Source organism: Capra hircus, chromosome 4, assembly GCF_001704415.2.
Source record: "Capra hircus breed San Clemente chromosome 4, ASM170441v1, whole genome shotgun sequence".
Taxonomy (NCBI): domain Eukaryota; kingdom Metazoa; phylum Chordata; class Mammalia; order Artiodactyla; family Bovidae; genus Capra; species Capra hircus.
The window spans coordinates 47,921,245-47,941,888 of record NC_030811.1 but is presented as its reverse complement, the minus strand read 5'-3'; the positions used below and the strand labels follow the sequence as shown (position 1 = coordinate 47,941,888).

The 20,644-nt window shown below is 36.7% G+C and overlaps 1 protein-coding gene across 7 annotated transcripts in view; it reads left to right on the top strand.

Moving 5' to 3' along the window:
- The window catches only part of ADAM22 (ADAM metallopeptidase domain 22), a 235,337-nt gene that overhangs the window by 192,989 nt on the left and 21,704 nt on the right, over positions 1 to 20,644 (top strand). For all 7 annotated transcript variants that reach the window (XM_005679297.3, XM_013963374.2, XM_018047063.1 and 4 more), the window contains exons 22-26: positions 437 to 556; positions 5,262 to 5,430; positions 8,846 to 8,960; positions 12,054 to 12,144; positions 15,240 to 15,257. In XM_005679297.3, the coding sequence (XP_005679354.1) occupies positions 437 to 556; positions 5,262 to 5,430; positions 8,846 to 8,960; positions 12,054 to 12,144; positions 15,240 to 15,257 (513 nt within the window). The remainder of the gene's footprint in view (positions 1 to 436; positions 557 to 5,261; positions 5,431 to 8,845; positions 8,961 to 12,053; positions 12,145 to 15,239; positions 15,258 to 20,644) is intronic.

Genomic DNA, 20,644 nt, shown 5'->3' with positions numbered 1-20,644 from the left:
TCTTTAATTCTGGTGCCATTGGTTGAAGAAAACACTGTATTCTAAAAGAATACTCACTCAAAGTTCATTCATTCACTTATCAAATATATATTTTTTAATGTCTCAGTATATCCTGTGATGTGTTACAAGGAAAGAGATTCAGATATAAAAGAAGTCCATTTGATGGGTAATTTTCTTTAGATAAATACTTTGCGGACAATGAAGGAAAATCTAGAACATAGTTAGGATTTTGGAGCACCAAAAGTTTCAGAGAAGACAGTTTTTAAAGCTGGAAGTAAACTAATTTGAGGTTATTTTGTTTTGCTTGTAATTTGAAGAAATAGTACAGTTGATGAAAAAACAAATGCTTAAGTAAGATAACATTATTGTTCTAACTGTATGGATTTTGCTGTATCTTTGAAGGAAGACGTAAATACTTGGTACTTTTTTAACACAGGGATGTGCTTTGTGGTTACCTTTTGTGTACGAACATTGGTAATATCCCAAGACTTGGAGAACTCGATGGTGAAATCACGTCTACTTTAGTTGTGCAGCAGGGAAGAACATTAAACTGCAGGTAATGAGCTAACCATTCTGTGAGAACATTACCCATCTTATTTCCCAGGAATGAAGCTTAGGATTACTTCTATTTTCAGTTCATATGTATGTTAGTAAGATGAAATGGATTCTGGTCCATAGGGATGATTAAGTAAATCCTGACAGAGAACAGACAGAAGGGAAGAATTAATTGAATGTGGACTATTGTATGGTAGCTAGAGTTATGTTTAATTGTCCAGTTAAATCTTGCAGGGTTTAGTTTGCATTTCATTCTTATCAGTGGATTAAATAAATGCATCTTCTTTTGCTCCCTTACGAAATCCCACTAAAATGACACTAAACAGATATTTTTCTAGAATTTGTATGTCCATAGGGAAACAGAAAAAGGGAGAGGAAACGGCAGCAACAAAATTCTAGAGCATAGAGAACAAACAGATGTGTGGCAGATGATTATCAAAACTAAAAATGCTGAAGTCCTCAGTCAGTAATGGGGAAAACCAAGAAACCGACTCAGTATGTACTGCCAGTCCCAAAAGGCTCAAATGGGCAGCATCATCTACTTCTGGAAGAGGGAATAAAGGATTTGGGGATAGAGGAAGGAACTCGAATGAAAAAGACAGGTGAACTCTGTTAGAGAAGCTGCCAGATCTACAGCTTTCTTCCCTGACCCAACTAAGCTGGTGACTGCTTATCCTCCCATGAAAGATTTGAGCTTTACAGTCTGCAAAGAATAAAACAGAAGGTTTCCAAGCTTACTGTCAGCAGAAAAATCAGTTATCAGAGGTGTATAGAAGTGGTCTAGCCTCACTGATATTCAGTCAGAAAGTCCCAGAACTTCCAATCATCTGTCTGGTTCCCCAACTCAAATATAAACAAGTGACCAGATTTGTGAAGAAAGACTCTAACCTGAAAAGAGAGAGAGAAATGACCAGAAAATGCAAAAACTACCTATAAATATTTTAAGATACTTATATAATGAAACAAGAATAGGGTAGAATTTTTAAAAATTAGGAATATTAAGAGAAAACAAAGGAAAGCTGTTAGAAATTTAAAAAAAAGATGGCAAAAATTAAACTCAATAGTTGAAATTATCTCCCAGAAAGCAGAGTAAAAGAGACAAAGAAAGGGCCATAGAGTAAAGCTAACCATGTTAGAATATAAATAATAAAGAACAGAGAAAACAGCAGGGAGGAAATTAGCAATGACTAATTCTAAGAACGTTATCTAGAACCTTTGGACTTGAATTTCCATATTACCAGGCTCACCAGGTGCAAGGTGAAATCAGTGAAATTAGTAATACATCAAAACTTATCAGTATGAAATTTCAGAACCTAAGGAAAAAGAATCCCAACTGTTTCTAGAGAGAAGAGAGAGAGAGGGAAAAAAAAAAAGGAATAGGCATTAGAATGGTTTCAAATCTATCAACAAGAGTGCTGGGATCTGAAAGACAATGGAGAAAATAATTTCCAAAGTAGAATTCTGTACTCAGGCAAACTATGAATCGAGTGTGAGGGTAGAAAATAAAGAAACACTTAGATATGCAAGTTTGCCCCAAGTTTATTCCCCTAAGTCCTTTCTCAGGAAGCTGTTAGAAATTGTGCTCCACCAAAATAAAGAAGAAAACTAAGAAAGAAACATGGGGGATTTAGGAAACAAGATATCCATTCTGGAGAGAGACAGGGCAATCCTTCAATGAATAGTATCTTGGAGAAAGCCAAGATACCCAGCTCTGTACCATTTACAGGGCCCACCAGATTGGATAGGAGCAGGGGAACTCCAAATGGAAACTCTAGGAGAGATTATTTCAGCAAGATGAACTGATGTTCAGACACATCTTAAGTGGAGATTTTGACAGCAGGGTTGGAGTAATTTTGAGTTAGTGACAGATGATTCAGTGATCAAATAAGAGACTTGATGTTGTGATGACTCATCTAGAGCCAGACATCCTGGAATGTGAAGTCAAGTGGGCCTTAGAAAGCATCACTACGAACGAAGCTCATGGAGCTGATGGAATTCCAGTTGAGCTATTTCAAATCCTGAAAGATGATGCTGTGAAAGTGTTGCACTCAATATGCCAGCAAATTTGGAAAACTCAGCAGTGGCCACAAGACTGGAAAAGGTGTTTTCATTCCAATCCCAAAGAAAGGCAATGCCAAAAAATACTCAAACTACTGCACAATTGCGCTCATCTCACACGCTAGTAAAGTAATGCTCAAGATTCTCCAAGCCAGGCTTTAGCAATCCGTGAACTGTGAACTTCCAGATGTTCAAGCTGGTTTTAGGAAAGGCAGAGGAACCAGAGATCAAATTGCCAACATCCCTGCATCATCGAAAAAGCAGGAGAGTTCCAGAGAAACATCTATTTCTGCTTTATTGACTATGCCAAAGCCTTTGACTGTGTGGATCACAGTAAACTGTGGGAAATTCTGAAAGAGATGGGAATACCAGACCACCTGAACCTGCCTCTTGAGAAACTATATGCAGGTCAGGAAGCAACAGTTAGAACTGGACATGGAACAACAGACTGGTTCCAAATTGGAAAAGGAGTACATCAAGGCTGTATATTGTCACCCTGCTTATGTAACTTCTATGCAGAGTACATCATGAGAAACGCTGGGCTGGAAGAAGCACAGACTGGAATCAAGATTGCCAGGAGAACTATCAATAACCTCAGATATGCAGATGACATCACCCTATGGCAGAAAGTGAAGAGGAACTAAAAAGCCTCTTGATAAAAGTGAAAGAGAGTGAAAAAGTTGGCTTAAAGCTCAACACTCAGAAAACGAAGATCATGACATCTGGTCCCATCACTTCATGGCAAATAGATAGGGAAACAGTGGAAACAGTGTCAGACTTTATTTTGGGGGCTCCAAAATCACTGCAGATGGTGATTGCAGCCATGAAATTAAAAGACGCCTACTCCTTGGAAGGAAAGTTATGACCAACCTAGATATCATATTGAAAAGCAGAGATATTACTTTGCCGACTAAGGTCCTTCTAGTCAAGGCTATGGTTTTTCCAGTGGTCATATATGGATGTGAGTGTTGGACTGTTAAGAAAGCTGAGCACCAAAGAATTGATGCTTTTGAACTGTGGTGTTGGAGAAGACTCTTGAGAGTCCCTTGGACTGCAAGGAGATCCACCAGTCCATCCTAAAGGAGACCAGTCCTGGGTGTTCATTGGAAGGACTGATGCTGAGGCTGAAGCTCCAGTCCTTTGGCCACCTCATGCAAAAGGTTGACTCATTGGAAAAGACCCTGATGCTGGGAGGGATTGCGGGCAGGAGGAGAAGGGGACAACAGAGGATGAGATGGCTGGATGGCATCACCGACTCGATGTACATGAGTTTGGGTGAACTCTGGGAGTTGGTGATGGACAGGGAGGCCTGGCGTGCTGCATTCATGGGGTTGCAGAGTCAGGGCACAGCTGAGCGACTAAACTGAACCGAGTCTGAGGGAAAATGAAAAGTTGTACAGGTAAAAGAAAAGGTATAATTATGGTGTACTATATCACTCATTTACTAAGTCCTAACAGTGCATGATTTGTTGTTGATTTAACTATTGATCAACAAAATGTGTAATGGAAGGAAAGGGGAAAGAGATGAATTCTCAAATTCCATAGAGGGCAGTCAATTGATAATACTGAAAATAGGAAAACTAAAAATAGTAGTGATACAAACTCATTATTTAAAAATGTGTACATAAATTTAAAAAGAATCAGTTAAGAGTAGAAAGTGATTTCCTCCAGGGAAGGACATAAGAGGAGTAGGGGCAATGAATCCCTTCACTGCACTGTAAAAACCAATTTGCCTATTTAACTCATAAAACTGTATGCATGCATAATTTTGATAAAAATAAACAATAAGAATGGAAATTTTTGTAGTAGCATTGACATGGTATTATATGAATAAGTAGATCATGAATATCCATTTTTAGTCCCTATCCTATTTATTTAATTGTTTTTATCCTGTTTCCTTTTTATTCCTACCTAATGTATGGGTTGCTATATTGAATAGTTGTTGCAATAGTTTTAGTTCAGTCAGTTCAGTTCAGTGCTCAGTCATTTAGCCATTCTCAAATATACAGTTGACCCTTGAGCAACACTGGTTTGAACTACAAGGGTCTATTTATGTGCATGTTGTTTTCAGTAAATACAGGTCTTTTTTTTTTTTTTTTTTTGATAAATATGTGCTACAACACTACATAATCCCGCAGTGGTTGAATCTGTGGATGTGGAACTTGGATTTTCAACTGCATGGAGGGGTGGTACCCCTACCCACCATGTTGTTCAAAGGTCAACTATAGTTTGCAAATAGAACAATCTTTGGGGAAATGTAACCAAATCTACAAAATTCTCATCATTGTTTGAAATGTATTTAAAATCTTGAAGGTACTTATTTATCAAATCAAATGTTATTAATAATGGCTTACTTGACTTGTACATGGCATAGTAGCCAAAGGAAAATGATAAAGCCATTTCAGGCCCTTGTTATAATAATTACATTTAAATCCTAAGGAATATAAATATCTGAAAATAATTAAATCAAAAGATTCAATTGCTTTCTCCATTTGAAGATTGAAAATGTTTATGCTACTTTTAAAATTAGGTAATAAAGAGAAAATAGAGAAAGTGATATTGCCTACTTTAAAGTTTTTAAATGTAGTCTCAAGATAAATGTAAATTAACAGAATCCCGCTTTCTTTTTGCTCTCAATTTATTTTTAGTGGTGGGCATGTTAAGCTTGATGAAGATGTTGACCTTGGCTATGTGGAAGACGGGACACCCTGTGGTCCCAAAATGATGTGTTTAGAACACAGGTGTCTTCCTGTGGCTTCCTTCAACTTTAGTACTTGCTTAAGCAATAAAGAAGGCACTATTTGCTCAGGAAATGGAGTAAGTATTCACTGCCTCACCATAGGGATCTATTCAGTTCTTTTATATCAGAGAAACAGATATGACCCTGAACTGCCTATTGCTGTAATAATGGAAAACATGCTTGCCCATGTTTCTCCAGCTAGTATATAAACAGTCATGTGGTCATAGTCGTTTGTATATTTCTGTTGTATAATCTGTGAAAGCTTGAGAATGAGAAAAAGTTTCATCTTCCTAACCAAATTCTCCCATTTTCCACTCTTATTAGGTTAAATTGATCTAATTTAATATAATCTGAGTTTTCTACAAGCGACTTAGGAGATAAATTTTAACAAACTATAATGGGATGAAAAAGGGAGTACAAGGGGCAGTGGCCACAATACTTAACAATTGGTATGGTCCAGGCACTGACTGGAGAAGGTGATGGCGTGCTCCACTCCAGTACTCTTGCCTGGAAAATCCCATGGACAGAGGAGCCTGGTGGGTGGCAGTCCATGGGGTTGTGAAGAGTCGGACACAACTGAGTGACTTCACTTTCACTTTTCACTTTCCTGCATTGGAGAAAGAAATGGCAACCCACTTCAGTGTTCTTGCCTGGAAAATCCCAGGGATGGGGGAGCCTGGTGGGCTGGTGTCTATGGGGTCGCACAGAGTCAGACACGACTGAAGCGACTTAGCAGTAGCAGTAGCAGTAGTAGACACTGACCAGTTAGAACAGACCATAAATAATTGCCTTGACCAAAACAGTGGGTACCAGCTAAGGATAACGTCTAGAAATAGAAGCAGAATAATTAAGGAAATGAATCTCAGAGATGAATAGAAAGAATGGTGGTGCTGGTGGTGCTCAGTCATGTCTGATTCTTTGTGACCCTATGGGCTGTAGCCTGTCTCACTCCTCCGTCCATGGGACCAGGGAAGATGACTGGAGTGGTTTGCCATTTCCTTCTCCAGGGCATCTTCCTGACCCAGGGATTGAACCCAAGTCTCTTGCATCTCCAGCATTGGTAGGCAGATTCTTTACCACTGTGCAACCTGGGAAGCCCAAATAGAAAAAATGGTGGTATTTAAAAGGCTAAATTCTATCTTTTTAATCATATATCTGACAAGATATAGGTAAATTTATAGGTTAAATAAACATGCTCTATTAGCAATTACAGTTTTGTCATTTTCAGTTAGAAATTCTACACTAATGAAAATTTCTTGAATCTTTTTCTTTCAGCATGTGCCATGATTTTCTTTTTATCTTCTCTGGGTTCAATCTGGTTATACTATCCAGTTGAGAATCCTTGTCCAGGAAGTGTAAGCCTTCAATCCCAGTCATTCTGTGTATATCCCTGAAGGATACACCAAGAATTTCCTAAGGAAGGTCTTAGTAATGTTACTTTTTGCCTAAGAATAGGAATTCTTCTGGTACAGGAGAATAGCGAAGGTATATAGGAAGTAGTTTTGCTCTTTAATTTAAAGGAATCTGCTAAGTCTCCTTTCCTTTATAAGTAAGAGGATGTTAGGGAGAGATGCTTTTTGGGAGATGGGAGTAAAGCATAATGGAATAATTTCTTGATCATATGCTAATGAATACCTGTATCTTACTCATCTAGAAGTCCTGAGTATGTAACGCAGAGTTGTGTTAATTAACTGTTTGCTTAAGGAATGAGTAATGCGTGATGAGTGATGGGGCTTCCCAGGTGGCATTAGTTGTAAGGAACCCACCTGCCAGTGCAGGAGACCTAAGAGTTGCAGGTTCGATCCCTGGTTCAAGAAGCTCCCCTGCAGGAGGGCATTGTAACCCACTCCGGTATTCTCTCCTGGAGAATCCCCATGGACAGATAGCCTGGCAGGCTCTGGTCCATAGGGTCACAAAAGGTTGGACACAACTGAAGCGACTTAGCACACATTCACACATAAATGAGTGATAGACACAAGCAAAGCAGGTGGCAAATAGCATCCAATTGTTTATAATAATTATGCATAACACAGAAAGGTTATATCCTATGTGTTTTTAACTCATAGTGACTCAACTTCGTATTGTGACAACAATTAAAATGGGAAATACAGTAGATATTCTCTTTATACTCTACGTCATGTAGGTTAAGAGTGTGGGCTTGGAACCAGACAGTTTGAGTGTGAAATCCAGCTCTCCTCTTCACTAACTGGGTGAGACTGGGCAAATTAGTTAGCCTCTCTGTGTTTCACTCCGTTCTTATAAAGTGGGACGAATAATATTGCCTAGGATGCAGGATTGTTGTGAAGAATCAATGAATTAACACCTGCAACTGACACGTAATACTTAGGTCGATCCCTGTGACACAGTGAGTATTCAGTAGTGTCAGCTGTGACTGTTTATTGTGGCCATTGTACAACAGTGTTACTACCCTTGTCACTGTGTCACTGGTGCTGCTGCATGATATGGAAACATGCTTGGAGAAACCAGTTGACCTGATTATTGACCTGATCTGTTGAAAAGATGGTGGGTGAAGTGGGGTCTCAAACTCAGGCCTTTTTTTTTTTTTTTTCCTTCCTGCATATTTGTTAATCTGCAGAAAGTTGCTAATCTGAATTCATTTGAAATCTGCAATTTGTTGATCATATGTATAGTACAGTTAAATCTGCATGTATGTTGTCATCTGGCAAATTCAAGCAGACAAAAATGAGAAACGCATCCCATCAAACCTGAGTCCTGAAGAACTTCTCTGATCTTAACCCTAACTGAATTCTCCCCTACTTCTCATTCCTTTCAAAGTTGCTTTGAATAATAAGATTTTAGAACAGAAACATAGGTTCTGTTTCCTGAATATAAAAGTGAAGATTATTGTCTGATAATTTTTAAAAATGTGGTGCCAGTTTATGTGAATTTTTCCCCTAGGCTTTATTTGAGGGACTTCTCAGTTTCCATGACCCCTGAGATAGCTAAGCTCTGGAGCTTGGGTTGAGGTGCCCAGGTTATGGTTTTGTGAAGCTTTCTTCTCAGACCACTGCAAAGCCTCAGGCCTCCCCTCTTCTTTGTCAGATTTCCCTTCATCTTATCTGCTTCCTAAAAGATGAATAAAATTTTGTTATAAAGACCCTTTCTTTAGAAGAAAAAAACTTTGTATTGAATAATTGGAAAATGATTGTAATTCTGCTTAGTTTTTTAAAATCTCCCTCATAAAACTTGGGTTAACAAAATTCAAATTGATCATCGATTTTTGTGTAAGAAATGTAAATTCTCTTTTAAACTTTGTTGTTTGCTCTCTAGAAAATATTTTTTGAGCAAGATAATTAGTAAGTAATTAGAAATAGGAAGAAAGTACCAATAAATGTCCAGTCCCATCTAATTCTAGGCATACAATTATTAGAAATTAATACAATTAATTTTTATTTTTAAAAATTAATGTTTATTTTGCATGCCTCTGTACCTAAGAGTTAGTGTTGATTTTAGATTGATTTTGGATTTCAGGTTTGCAGTAATGAGCTGAAGTGTGTGTGTAACAGACACTGGGTAGGTGAAGACTGCAGCACTTACTTCCCTTACAATGATGATGCAAAAGCTGGCATTACGCTGTCTGGCAATGGTAGGTACTTACTTTGGTCCCATTATGTTGTCTTTATGCACAAGGAAAGAGAAAACTGCCCTTCCTAAGCTTTGTTTGGATTATTTTTATATAATTCAAATATAAGTTAAATCCACGTAATAATGAATTACAAGGTACAACTGGGGCCCTCATTATGAAACCGATTATTTCCATTATCGTGTAATATGAAATATTGAATATGACTTAGTCTATTGATTTAGCCATATCTTGTTCTATATCAGACTGATATTTTCCAAGTATTGTACTTATTTGGAGCTGACAACAAATCCTAGCATCTTTTAAAAATATAATTTGATTTTTACTTATTGGCTGTGCTGGGTCTTTGTTGCTGTGCATGGGCTTTCTCTAACTGTGCTCAGCGGGGGTTACTCTCCAGTTGCAGAGTGTGGGCTTCTCGTTGTGGTGGCTTCTCTTGTTGCAGAGCACGAGCTCTAGAACACAGGCTCAATAGTTGTTGTGAACAGGCTTAGTTGCTCCGTGGCTTATAGAATCTTCCTGGACCAGGGATCAAACCTGTGTCTCCTGCATGGGCAGGCAGATTCCTTACCACTGGGCCACCAGGGAACCCCTAGTATTTCTTTTAAATCAAGAAAGTAGCCAAAATTTTTAAGTGTATGATTTTATATTTTATACTCTTTATATACTGGGACTAAGTAAATGAGGAAAAATTTGAGTTGATATTAAAAATATTTTGTTAACTTTAATATTCTCTCTTAAATAACCACATCTATATTAAACTCCAGTTCTGTAGCCTCTACTGTGGGTAATTCTAGAAGTAGTAACCTTGGCCAAGGTGCCTGGAAGGGGTTTGACATGGATAAGAAGCAGCAGGTGTAGTTCTAAAAGCAAGAGTGGCCCAAATGGAGAAGTAGAAATTAAACGCAGATAATGGAAATAAAACATATATTGAAGATGAATGTCCCTTTTGAAACTGTTTTTATCATTTTGTTATTGAGTATTCTTCTGCACAAAATAATGTTCAAGTCCTGAAGTCCATTCAGCTCCAAAGAATGAGAAAATTATTATTTGTATTCTAATCATCCATACAGGTTAAATGTATTAATCAATGTGACTTTCATAATAAAACTCACAGAGCGATTAGGATTTTGTCATCTTCAAAATCCTAAGTCTTAGCGATGGTTGTGGGGCTGGTTCCTGCACTTAATGCAGAAAGAAGCCTCTTCAGGTCTGTGGATTTAACTGGCTTGTCAAAAGTCATACTATTACTTAGAAGTAATCAGGACTAGCATTTGAGTTTATTGTTGTTGTTGAGATGCTCAGTCATGACTGACTCTGTGACCCATGGACTACAGCATGCCAGGCTTCCCTGTCCTTCATTATCTCCCATAGTTTGCTCAAACTCATGTCCATTGAGTCACTGATGCCATCCAACCATCTCATTCTCTGTCGTCCCTTTCTCCTCCTGCCCTCCTTCCCAGGGTCTATTGATTCCTGTTGAATTTCTGGAGCTTTCCCCATGGCTCAGTGGGTAAAGAATCTGCCTGCAATGCAGAAGACACAGGAGATGCTGGTTCAGTCCCTGGGTTGGGAAGATCCCCTGAGGGAGGAAATGGCAACCCCAGCATTCTTACCTGAAAAATTTCCTGGACAGAGGAGCCTGGCAAGCTAGTTAAAAGGATTGGATAGAGTCAGACATGACTGAGTGACTAAGCACTCACGCATGTTAAATCTCTGGAAAGAAAGGAAGGGGAGATGGGCTAGGTCTTAGAGTGGGAAAATCCCAGGGCTCCAGGGGTCCTCTGGTATCTGCACCCTCTATCCCACAGATGACCGGGGCAGGGTGGAGTCGGCCAGTCTCCTGGATGTCTGAGCCCCGCTGTCCCATGTGACTCCTGAGGGCTCCCCGATAGAGAGGCTGCCACTCCGTCATGGGGAATTGGAATCTGTTCCAGTCATCCATGATTATGGCCTTTGATTCCTCAGGAGTGCAGCAGACAAAGAGCTAACTAAGCTGCCCTGGGTGAGAGCGCTACGATTCAACATGGGGTATAAGTCTTTATCAACCAAACAGGTCTTCTGAGCCAAGCGCCAGGAGCCAGGCAGGCCTCCAGCCTGCGTTTTTCACTCTTGGGCTTTTACTAGTGCTTGCTGTCTAGTCCTTTGACTCACTGGGCCCCTTTCACTGCTGAGATCCCTTAAGAATTGCATCGCAGCCTGTCTGACCATTGTTGCTGCTGGACACAACAGCACCATCACCTGGTCCTTACCTCCAGCCCTGCCCTGGCCCCCTGCCAGTCAGGTGCATCCTCGCTCTCACAGGTCATCAGCACCAGTCTCCAGCTCACCTGACTCTGTATTTTCCATTGTTTTCCCCAGACACCACAGTCATTATTGGCAAGACTGGGAACTACAGTCTTTCATCATGTAAACCACCTGACCATCTGTAGCCATGTTTTCTCCCTTTAGAAGCTTATATTTACACAGACAAAGTATCACACAAAATAAGGACCTTATATTGGTTGTGAAGATGGAGTGATAAGAACAATAACATTTCTAGAATTTCTAGGGAAGAGGTTGGAGTCCAAAATATGATTTCTAAGTATTCCTCCCCAGGGGTATTCTGCTATATAGTGATACTCCTGTCTTCTCCTTATCTTTATTCTTTATTTTAGTTCAATGACCTCATTATATTTTCCAGAAAAATACATGGAAAATAAAACCATTCAAAATGCGCTTGGACAAGAATTGAAAGGGAACATACACAAATAATTATTTTTTGAAAAACAATTGATCGAATTGCTAAGTTATGGTTGATTTCTCTTCCCTTAAAAATACCTACTTTTAATTTCAATATATATAGGAATATAAAATCATTGTCATATGCCTGAAACTAATATAGTGTTTTGTCACAATTATATCTGAATACATAAGTAAAATTTGGGAAAAAGCTTCTCTAAAATTAAAACTGTATAAAGCAAAAAATGCTCACTTTTTAAAACAAATGTTATTAGTGTGATGATCTTTACTCTGGAGAATAAAGTTCCTGGAAGAATTTTATATCAAAATTTCAGCTGTATTCACTGATCTTCATTTTTTCTTTTCTCCCCTCAGGTGTTGCTGGTACCAATATTATAATAGGCATAATTGCTGGCACCATTTTAGTGCTGGCCCTCATATTAGGAATCACTGCATGGGGCTATAAGTAAGTGAAATGGCTCAGTATATTACTGTCAAACTGTACTTTAAAATGTTTATCTAAATGATTCTAGAAATTTTTGTATCATTGGATAAATAAACCTGCAGTGAAAATCAGTCTGGTTCAGTATTCAATCCATAATGATCCTTGGCATGATTAGAGGTAACAATAATTAATCATTTTTAAAATTTTGAGATTAACTCCCATCTATTCTAAAAATATTGAATTTATTTTAAAACCATTACATGAAATAAAATCAATCTAAATCGTGTCTCATACAAAGGCTGTGTTGGTTGGCTCTTTAGTGATGCAGATTCTCTTGACTTAAACCCATTCCCCCACATCTAGGCAGGATAGTGTATTAGAGAGCATAGAGTTTAGTGACAAGGGTGATATCAACAAGATCAAGAGCAGGATCTGCTCCTTAGTGCTTCCTGCTAAGAGCAGGGATCCTGCCAAGAGCCAAACCTCTCCCCAACCAATGTGAAGAATGTTATTTGTTATATATGTGAGTGTTTTGTGGGAAGGAAAAACTCTTCAGAGACGTGTTAAAATTAAAATTCAACTATTAGTTACAACTTTTAGAAACCTAATTCTTAAGCTTTAAAGTTCAGCTTACAATTCTTTGGTTCTATGTGCAAGATTTAAAAAGTTACACATTATGTAACTTTTGAAGATTGGATCCCCTTAGCATTTAGCTAAGTAAATGACTTCACACATTGCAGACTTTTTGTGTACTTAATGTGCTCATTCCCCTTATTAAGTACTTCAACTTATGATGTGAAAAGTTTCCTTAGTATTCAAATAACTTATGTTTAATAAAATGAAACTTAAATGAACCAAACTTTTTTGACTAGGCATTGACTAGCATAGTGTATATAATCATTTGTTATTACTATTATCACTGCCTGACATGGTTTTAATCCAACTGAATTAAAAGACACCTCTGTAAACTAGTATATGGGTCTTGCTGGCTGTGAGGTCAAAACATTGAAGTTATTTTGGCTGAAAAGAGAGAGTAATTAGTTGACAGCCAGGATAAACTTTCTATGTTGTGAATACTAAAATGCAGAGAGACATTTGTGCAAGGCTGTGTTAACAGATAGCACAGACAGCAGGGTAAAGTTTAGCATAATGTAGTTAATATGGCCTAGCATAGTATAGCAAATGCCTCTTTAATGTGCAGATCGTTTGGCACTTTGCATGCTTATATTTGCACCAGCTGATTTCAGCATAATTTGGAGTATAAAATTATATGTCTGAAAGAAAGGCTTTTCTGTACATATATTGTTTGAGCTCTCCTTATACCTAAGGTGAATTAGCCCTATCTTGGCGTCACACTATTTCCTTGACTTCCCTTGTGCAAGGCTCATGTAGTAGTTGCCATCACAAACACTGCTATTTTGAAGTAGCTCAGTGATTTCATTTGGTCATGCTAGAGGGAAAGCAAACTGTTAGTTCTGTTAGTTTTCTGCCACCTACTGATGCAAACTGATATTTCATGTTTACAATCTTGGAAAAAATTACCCTTTCAAAAATTTGAAACCTGAACATCTAATCCTACTGCTAATGAAATTATCTGTGTCTGTTTGCTTTACTGATTAGAATGAAAAATATTTCTTTCTGTATATCATTTCTTATTTTTATGAAATTTAAGTGGTTTCACTTTTTTGTTTCTGAATATATGTACTTTGCAGAATCTTGTTCATATACAGTATTCTCTTCACAAATAATTTGAACCCGAATGATGAAAGTTTTAATGTTACTACATTTATTCAGAATTTGTATAAAAATAGAATAAGGATGTAGAAATGTACAGTAATTAAATTCGTGAATATGCTGTTTCATGTATTCTATTTAAAATGCCAAGCGAGTTTAGGACTTGAGAATTCATTTTCTCATTAATCCTTCCAATTAAACTTTCTACGCCTTCTCCAAGTCTTGGGGTAATAGAAAGAATAGGAAATGAGGAATACTCATTTGTAACTGGTGGGTCACTCAGGTAATCAAATTGAGGGGATAAAAAGTAGAACATGTTGAATTGAAACATTTTGGCTTATTTTTCTCCCATATATGATAGTTTCAGGAATGAAAAATATTAAATATAAAATTGGCACTTTTACCCTCATGAGCTCATTATTAAGAAAGATGCCCAGAGAATTCATGGAATAGATTGGTAGGTAAAGGTGCTACAAACAAAATCTATACAGCAACATTAGCCTTGATCTTGGAAGGAGGAGCCTACCTGTTAGTTGCTTGACCTTCCAACAAGTCTTCAAAATACTGACAGCTAGTTAGGTCAGGATAGAAATTTTGAAATTAGCTTGTTTTATTTAAAAATTAAAAATTATTGGCACCTCCTTACCGCACTCTCTAGAACACATTTTTGTTTCAGAACGATTTATTCTGAAACTCATGCAATTTTATTTTAGGAGACTTTAAACAAAGTATCACCACTGTTGCTTTCAGTGAAACTTCAGTGAGTAAGTAGTGATGACATAGGAGGTCCATGACAGCTGTGAATGCTCATTCTATCTTACACAAAATGTTCTGATGTACATTTATGTTTTCATATTTGAAATTCTTAGGACGAGCTCTAGTTTGTGGCATATATTCCAAAAAGAATGAATTATAATTTTTATTTGCATGAAAACGCATTTAGTATATATAAGTAACTTGACTAGTTTCCTTATTTAAATCAATGTGCATGTCTGAAAACCTATATTTGAAATAAGGTTGACTTTAGGACATTACTAAATGTTTAATATGATACAGTTGAAACAATTACTTTTTAATAACTGAAGCTTTATGCTGTTAAACAATGGTTACTTGAAAATGTTATCACTAACCCTTTGGTGTCATTTCTTCAAAAGATGAAGTGAAATTTGTGTATGTGAGAGTGTGTGTGTGTGTGTGTGTGTGTGAGGCAGAGAGAGAGAGAGAGAGGGGGATACTGTGTTTTTGATCTTCATTTTAATTCTGCAATTAAAAATTCTAGTGGAGATCTTTCATCAAATGCTTTTATGTTTAGTGATTTTTCTTAACGTATTTTTTTAGGTAACTAATTCTTTCTCTCTCTCTCTCTTCTTGTCCATAAAAAGAAACTATCGAGAGCAGAGGTATGTGATAAGAATAATCTGAAAAAACAACTGAAAACCAAAAGGTTTAAATCTTGTTATCATCTTTGGAATTCATACATACTGTTATAAATTAAGTTTACTTTTGTTTTTATGTTGTAGTGGTCATAAACTAATCTTGATTTTTCATGGCCTTGAAATGATCATTTTAGTACTGTTGCTGTGGAATGTGTTAGTTTAAAATAGATCTATCATTATTTAGTTTTAATGGTTTTGTCATCCAACAAAACTATAATTAGTCATTCTTATTTGTGTTACTTTTATAGTAATATATATTTAGAAGTTGATTTTTTCCTACCTAAAACAAAATTCCTGTATGTTAAGGTGTCACCTTTGTTTACATTAGTTGATTGGCTTTTCTTCACATTTATAACACTTTTCTTGCCCAATGATGTCTAAAGGAATTTATTTTTAGTGATTGTTGTTATTTTACTAACTTTCATTAATAAATGATAAAATTTATATAGGCACAGTTTTGTGATCAGGAGAGCATCTTGGCATTTGAGGAATCTGTTTTATCTCTGTATAAGAAAATTTTTTTTTACAGATAATTGTACAGGTTTTGAAAGAAGTGATTTGCATAGTAATAATCTCTGATTGCCTACTGCACAATTTTTTTTTTTAATAAAAAGCCCCATAATGTCAGGCACTCTGTTCATATAACCTTAAAATCTATGTTTAGCCAGCAGTGTCTAAAGAGATAAAGCATTCATGTAGTTGGATAAAACTTGCCTATTTTTTCTAAATCTAAATTAGCCCATGTTGAGATACACTCCTCACTTTTCACATTTAAAAACTTATAATTGCTATTAACTATTGATACCAAAAAATTAAAATACACTGGAAATTGACCATCTAAGACCACATCATATAGTACTAGTTTTGGACTCAAGATGCCTATGCAGGCTCCTAACTTCCCACAATTGTAGGAAATGTCTGAGGCAGATTAGAAATAAGATGCAATAAATGTGACACTTTATCAGACCCTCGCCACAGCTTTTATTTTATTTTTCACAAACTAGAATTTTAAACTTTGTTCTGTTTCTTTCTATGTTATAATTTAAAATCTGTATAAGGTTTTAGCCATAAGTGGTACCCACAGGGTACCCATTGAGATCCTGACCAGTTAGCCATTGATATTAGAAAATAATGACCTTGCTCTAGAGTCACTGACTTCTATCATTAATGGAGAAAGTAAAATTGAAACAAAATTATTTAAATAAAGGAAATAGACTTCTTTGTGACATGTTTTAAACTCTGTGTCCAAAAAACACTGAAGAAGAGCCAAAGCTATTTATGTTTTCTGTTGGGTAGATGTTGGTCAGTTATACCAGAAATGTAAGTTTGATGGCTTTCACCAGTGAAAAATAAAATTATAGTGCAAAGATCAAAAACTGGTGATTTAGCTCCATTTCTGTAAGAATTAAGTCTGTAGTATAATTTAATGTTGCTGACTATTTGAAAAGGAAAGCACAGTGTCATAAATACGTAACATAAGCAAAATTGTTATGGTGTGCTCTAAGATGTGTTCTCACCAGGGGTATTCTCCAGAATAAAGGAATTGTCCACATTACAAAAACAAATGGTAAATATGTAAACCTGAGCACCAATTTCTGATTCTAACTCAATATATACATAGGTACAGTTAAGAAAATTTTTGTTAGAAATCTCTTTTTTGTGCCTGATGTAATTTCATGCCTCCTGGTAATCCTGGGAGTATTATCAGTATATGATGAATACTGAGTCACCATTTCATCAATCTGGACACTCTTTGAAGTCTAGTTCATATTTTGAGAGTTGTCACTTTTCAGCAGATACTATTTTTTTAATATATTTTAGCACAAATTTTATTTATTTTTGCCCTTATGATTGTCTGTAGCTAATGAATCTTAGAGTTATATGAAAAAAGTGAAGTCACTCAGTCGTGTCCGACTTTGCAACCCCATGGACTGTAGACTACCAGGCTCCTCTTGTCCATGGGATTTTCCAGGTATTATATAGGGTTATATAATAATTGTTAAAATGGAGAAGCTGCAAGGAATGAACTTTAGATCAGGAAGTCCTCCTTCTGAAGGACTGTCTTTTATTAGAATGTATCTTAGTGGTTATAGAAACGGTGATAAGACCAATGGACCAAAGCCTACATAAGGAAATTTACAATCATGTGAAAATATCTGAAGATATTCCAATAAAGATATGCCCAATTCCAAAGGATGCCAGAGAATAGAAATAAAAAATTTGAGTTGCATTTAAATTAAGTTTTGCTCTGAAGTTCCATGGTGGGAAGACCAATCAAGAATGAATCAGAAATCTACCTGCTAGTATGTGGTCTTGGGAAATCACTTAAACTTTCCCCAATTCCAAATGCAGACAAAGTTCTTTGTAATCTGTGAAGCTTTCTAGTAAGGAAAGTTATTGATATGTGGTCTCTGAAGACTTTGTGTTTCTCTAATCCTCAGATGAAAGAGATAGGTAGGTATGGTTGTCCTTAAAGAGAAAGGCAGCATTCCTGACATGAGTGAGGCCCACACATCCTGGTGTGAAAGCATTGGTGAACATACAGCTTTGCTTTGACACTAAATACGTATTAAGTATGTAGCCAGTTATGAGATTCTTTAATTAATGATACGATGGCTCAGAAATGCCAAACTCAGCTTAACTTTCAAATGACTGGAAATGTCAGGCAAGTAATTCAGTGAAGAAACCTGATAACCTGGTAAATTGTCCCACCAGAGAATGTGTCCCCCAGGTTTTCTTTATATTGAAGGAATGTGTGATAGGTTTAATTTCACATCTGGCAAAAAAATTAGAAGCAAGCCCTTTTTTTCTTTTTCTTTTTGTTTATAAGCTGCCTAATAAAAGATAGAAACCCCATTCTGGGAGACAGAACTTCATACATGAATTATATCACTTTAGATCTGCCAGGGTTGGTAACTTCCCTGGCGGTCCAGGGCAGGGGGCGAGGTTAGATCCCTGGCTGGGGAACTAGGATTCCAAGTGCTGTGAACATGGCAAAAATAAATAAATATAAGTCTGCCAGTGTCATCTTGTGAAGGGTAGAGCCATGGGACTGAGGCGCCAAGGAGAATTCTCAGATATCATCTAGTTAGAAGGATGACTATTGATCATTTTCTTTAAAATCTCCAGGAAGGAAGCCTTCCATCTATTTTTCAGTTGATGCTATTGCTTCTATTTTAGCATAATTGCTTTAGGAGTTAGCAGCTGTATGCTTTGCAATAAGAATCAGAAGTTTGAATTTTAGTTTTCAGGCAGTTTTGCAAATAGCAATAAATAAACTTGGATTTATAAAGCATCCTTATTCAGGTGCAATTAAACTTGGATTTAATTCAAGTTAAATTGAATTCATTAAACTTGGATTTATAAAACATTAAACTTGGATTTATAAAGCATCCTTATTCAGGTGCAATATTCTTTTGTCTGAAATGAACATACATTGTTGAACATAAATAATATGAATCAGAATAAATAATTAGTTCATATCTTCCTGATCCGTACCTCAAGCAGAAACCCCCTTCCCCATTTCTTTTCTCTCTCTTACCTGTTTTAGCCACTTTACTTTCTGCTTGTAAACCTCCCTCCTTTTTTTCCCCAAGACTTTCTTAGCTTTTTAGTTTTTTTAATATTATTATAGTGATATTCATGCATCTGTCAATGTGACTTAGTACACAGTACACAACATTTCTTCAGACAGCAATGTGACAATTCCAATAGCAGACAGCCCGGACACCAACAAAGCTTTGGAAAAGTGCCTCCTTCAGTCTTAAGGTTAAGACTTAATTTTTTTCATTGTGATCTTATTTTGAGTATGTGTAAGGATTATTAAGTTAAATATTATGGTTCAGCAGACCCTTTAAGGAAAGACCAGACTTCTCTTACAACAGGAATCTTTTTTGAGGAAAAATAATTTAGCTAAATAAGTTTTATCTTCTTTTGGTTATTATTTATAGAAAATTCATTCACATGTCTAAAATATTTGCTTGTGATGTGGGAAATTTGAGGTAATTTTTCCATTATAAAACTTAGTACTGATCAGGCCACCTAATTCCAAAATTCTATGAAACTAGTAAAATTTAGGAAGAAAAGCATAAAGACTAGAAAAACACATTCAGTTTTAACACATTTAAAGCTATCACTTACTTGGTCATTTATGGTCTTTTATAACAAATGATGAAGTAGTATTTTATTGATCATAGGGACCTGATATTCTCTTATCTTCACTAAAGATTAATCAGGAGAAGTAGGTTTATAATAATATATAATTAGATATTGAAAAAAGAATAAATTTCTGGATAGTGAAGGCTGTTAAATAGTATTAAAAGATCTTTAACAAAGTCTATCATCTGCTATTATTAACATTTTTATGCATTTACTGTGTGAAGGAGTTACATGCCTTCTTTGTGGAATTTTAAGAATGAAGTGTAATTTCTTTATTTCGAAGACTTCATGGTGGAGATAGAGAAGAGTCTAGTTTGCCTGGGATGATAAAAGCAAAGCCATGCCCCTCAAAGTTCACTGCACTTAAACTTTCCTTTCAACCCTTTGACTGAAGCCCATAGTTTATGACGTGTGTAGCATTTAGGATGTTTGTGTGCAGCGTAAAAGATGAACATGGACTGCAGAGAAATTACACTGAAGGATTTGTAAACGATGCTTAGCTAAACAACAGGCAAAACCATTGAGCCCCATCCATTGTGAAAAGCAGTCCATTTAAGCCTGCAGTCTCAGATAAGTGAACCCTTGGTAAATGCCTGAATGCCAGAACCATGTAAAGAAAGAGTAATTTGGGTGCAAAGTCAAGTAAAGTCACAACTTGTATTTATTTGCTTTGAATTTATGGGCTTCCCTAGTAGCTCAGCTGGTAAAGAATCCACTTGCAGTGCAGAAGACCCTGGTTTGATTCTGGGTCAGGAAGATCCCTTGGAGAAGGGATAGGCTACCCACTCCAGTATTCTTGGCCTTCCCTGGTGGCTCAGTTGGTAAAGAATCCGCCTGCAATGCAGGAGATCTGGGTTCGATCCCTGGGTTGGGAATATTCCCTGGAGGAGGGCATGGCAACCCACTCTAGTATTCTCGCCTAGAGAATTCCCGTGGACAGAGGAGCCTGGCGGGATACAATCCATGGGGTTGCAAAGAGTCAGACACAACAGAGCAAGTATAAATTTGAATTTAGTGAGGCACAGCTCATCAGCTTATAAAAATTATCATTAAAGGTAACAGTGACAAAAATGACTTGTTAACCATAAAGATTATTATTGGAAATGTAATGTTAATGGGATGTTCTTTGGCATTCTTTTATAAGTACTGATATGCTACAAAAGGCAATTTTCCTACCTGAGGCAACTTAACAA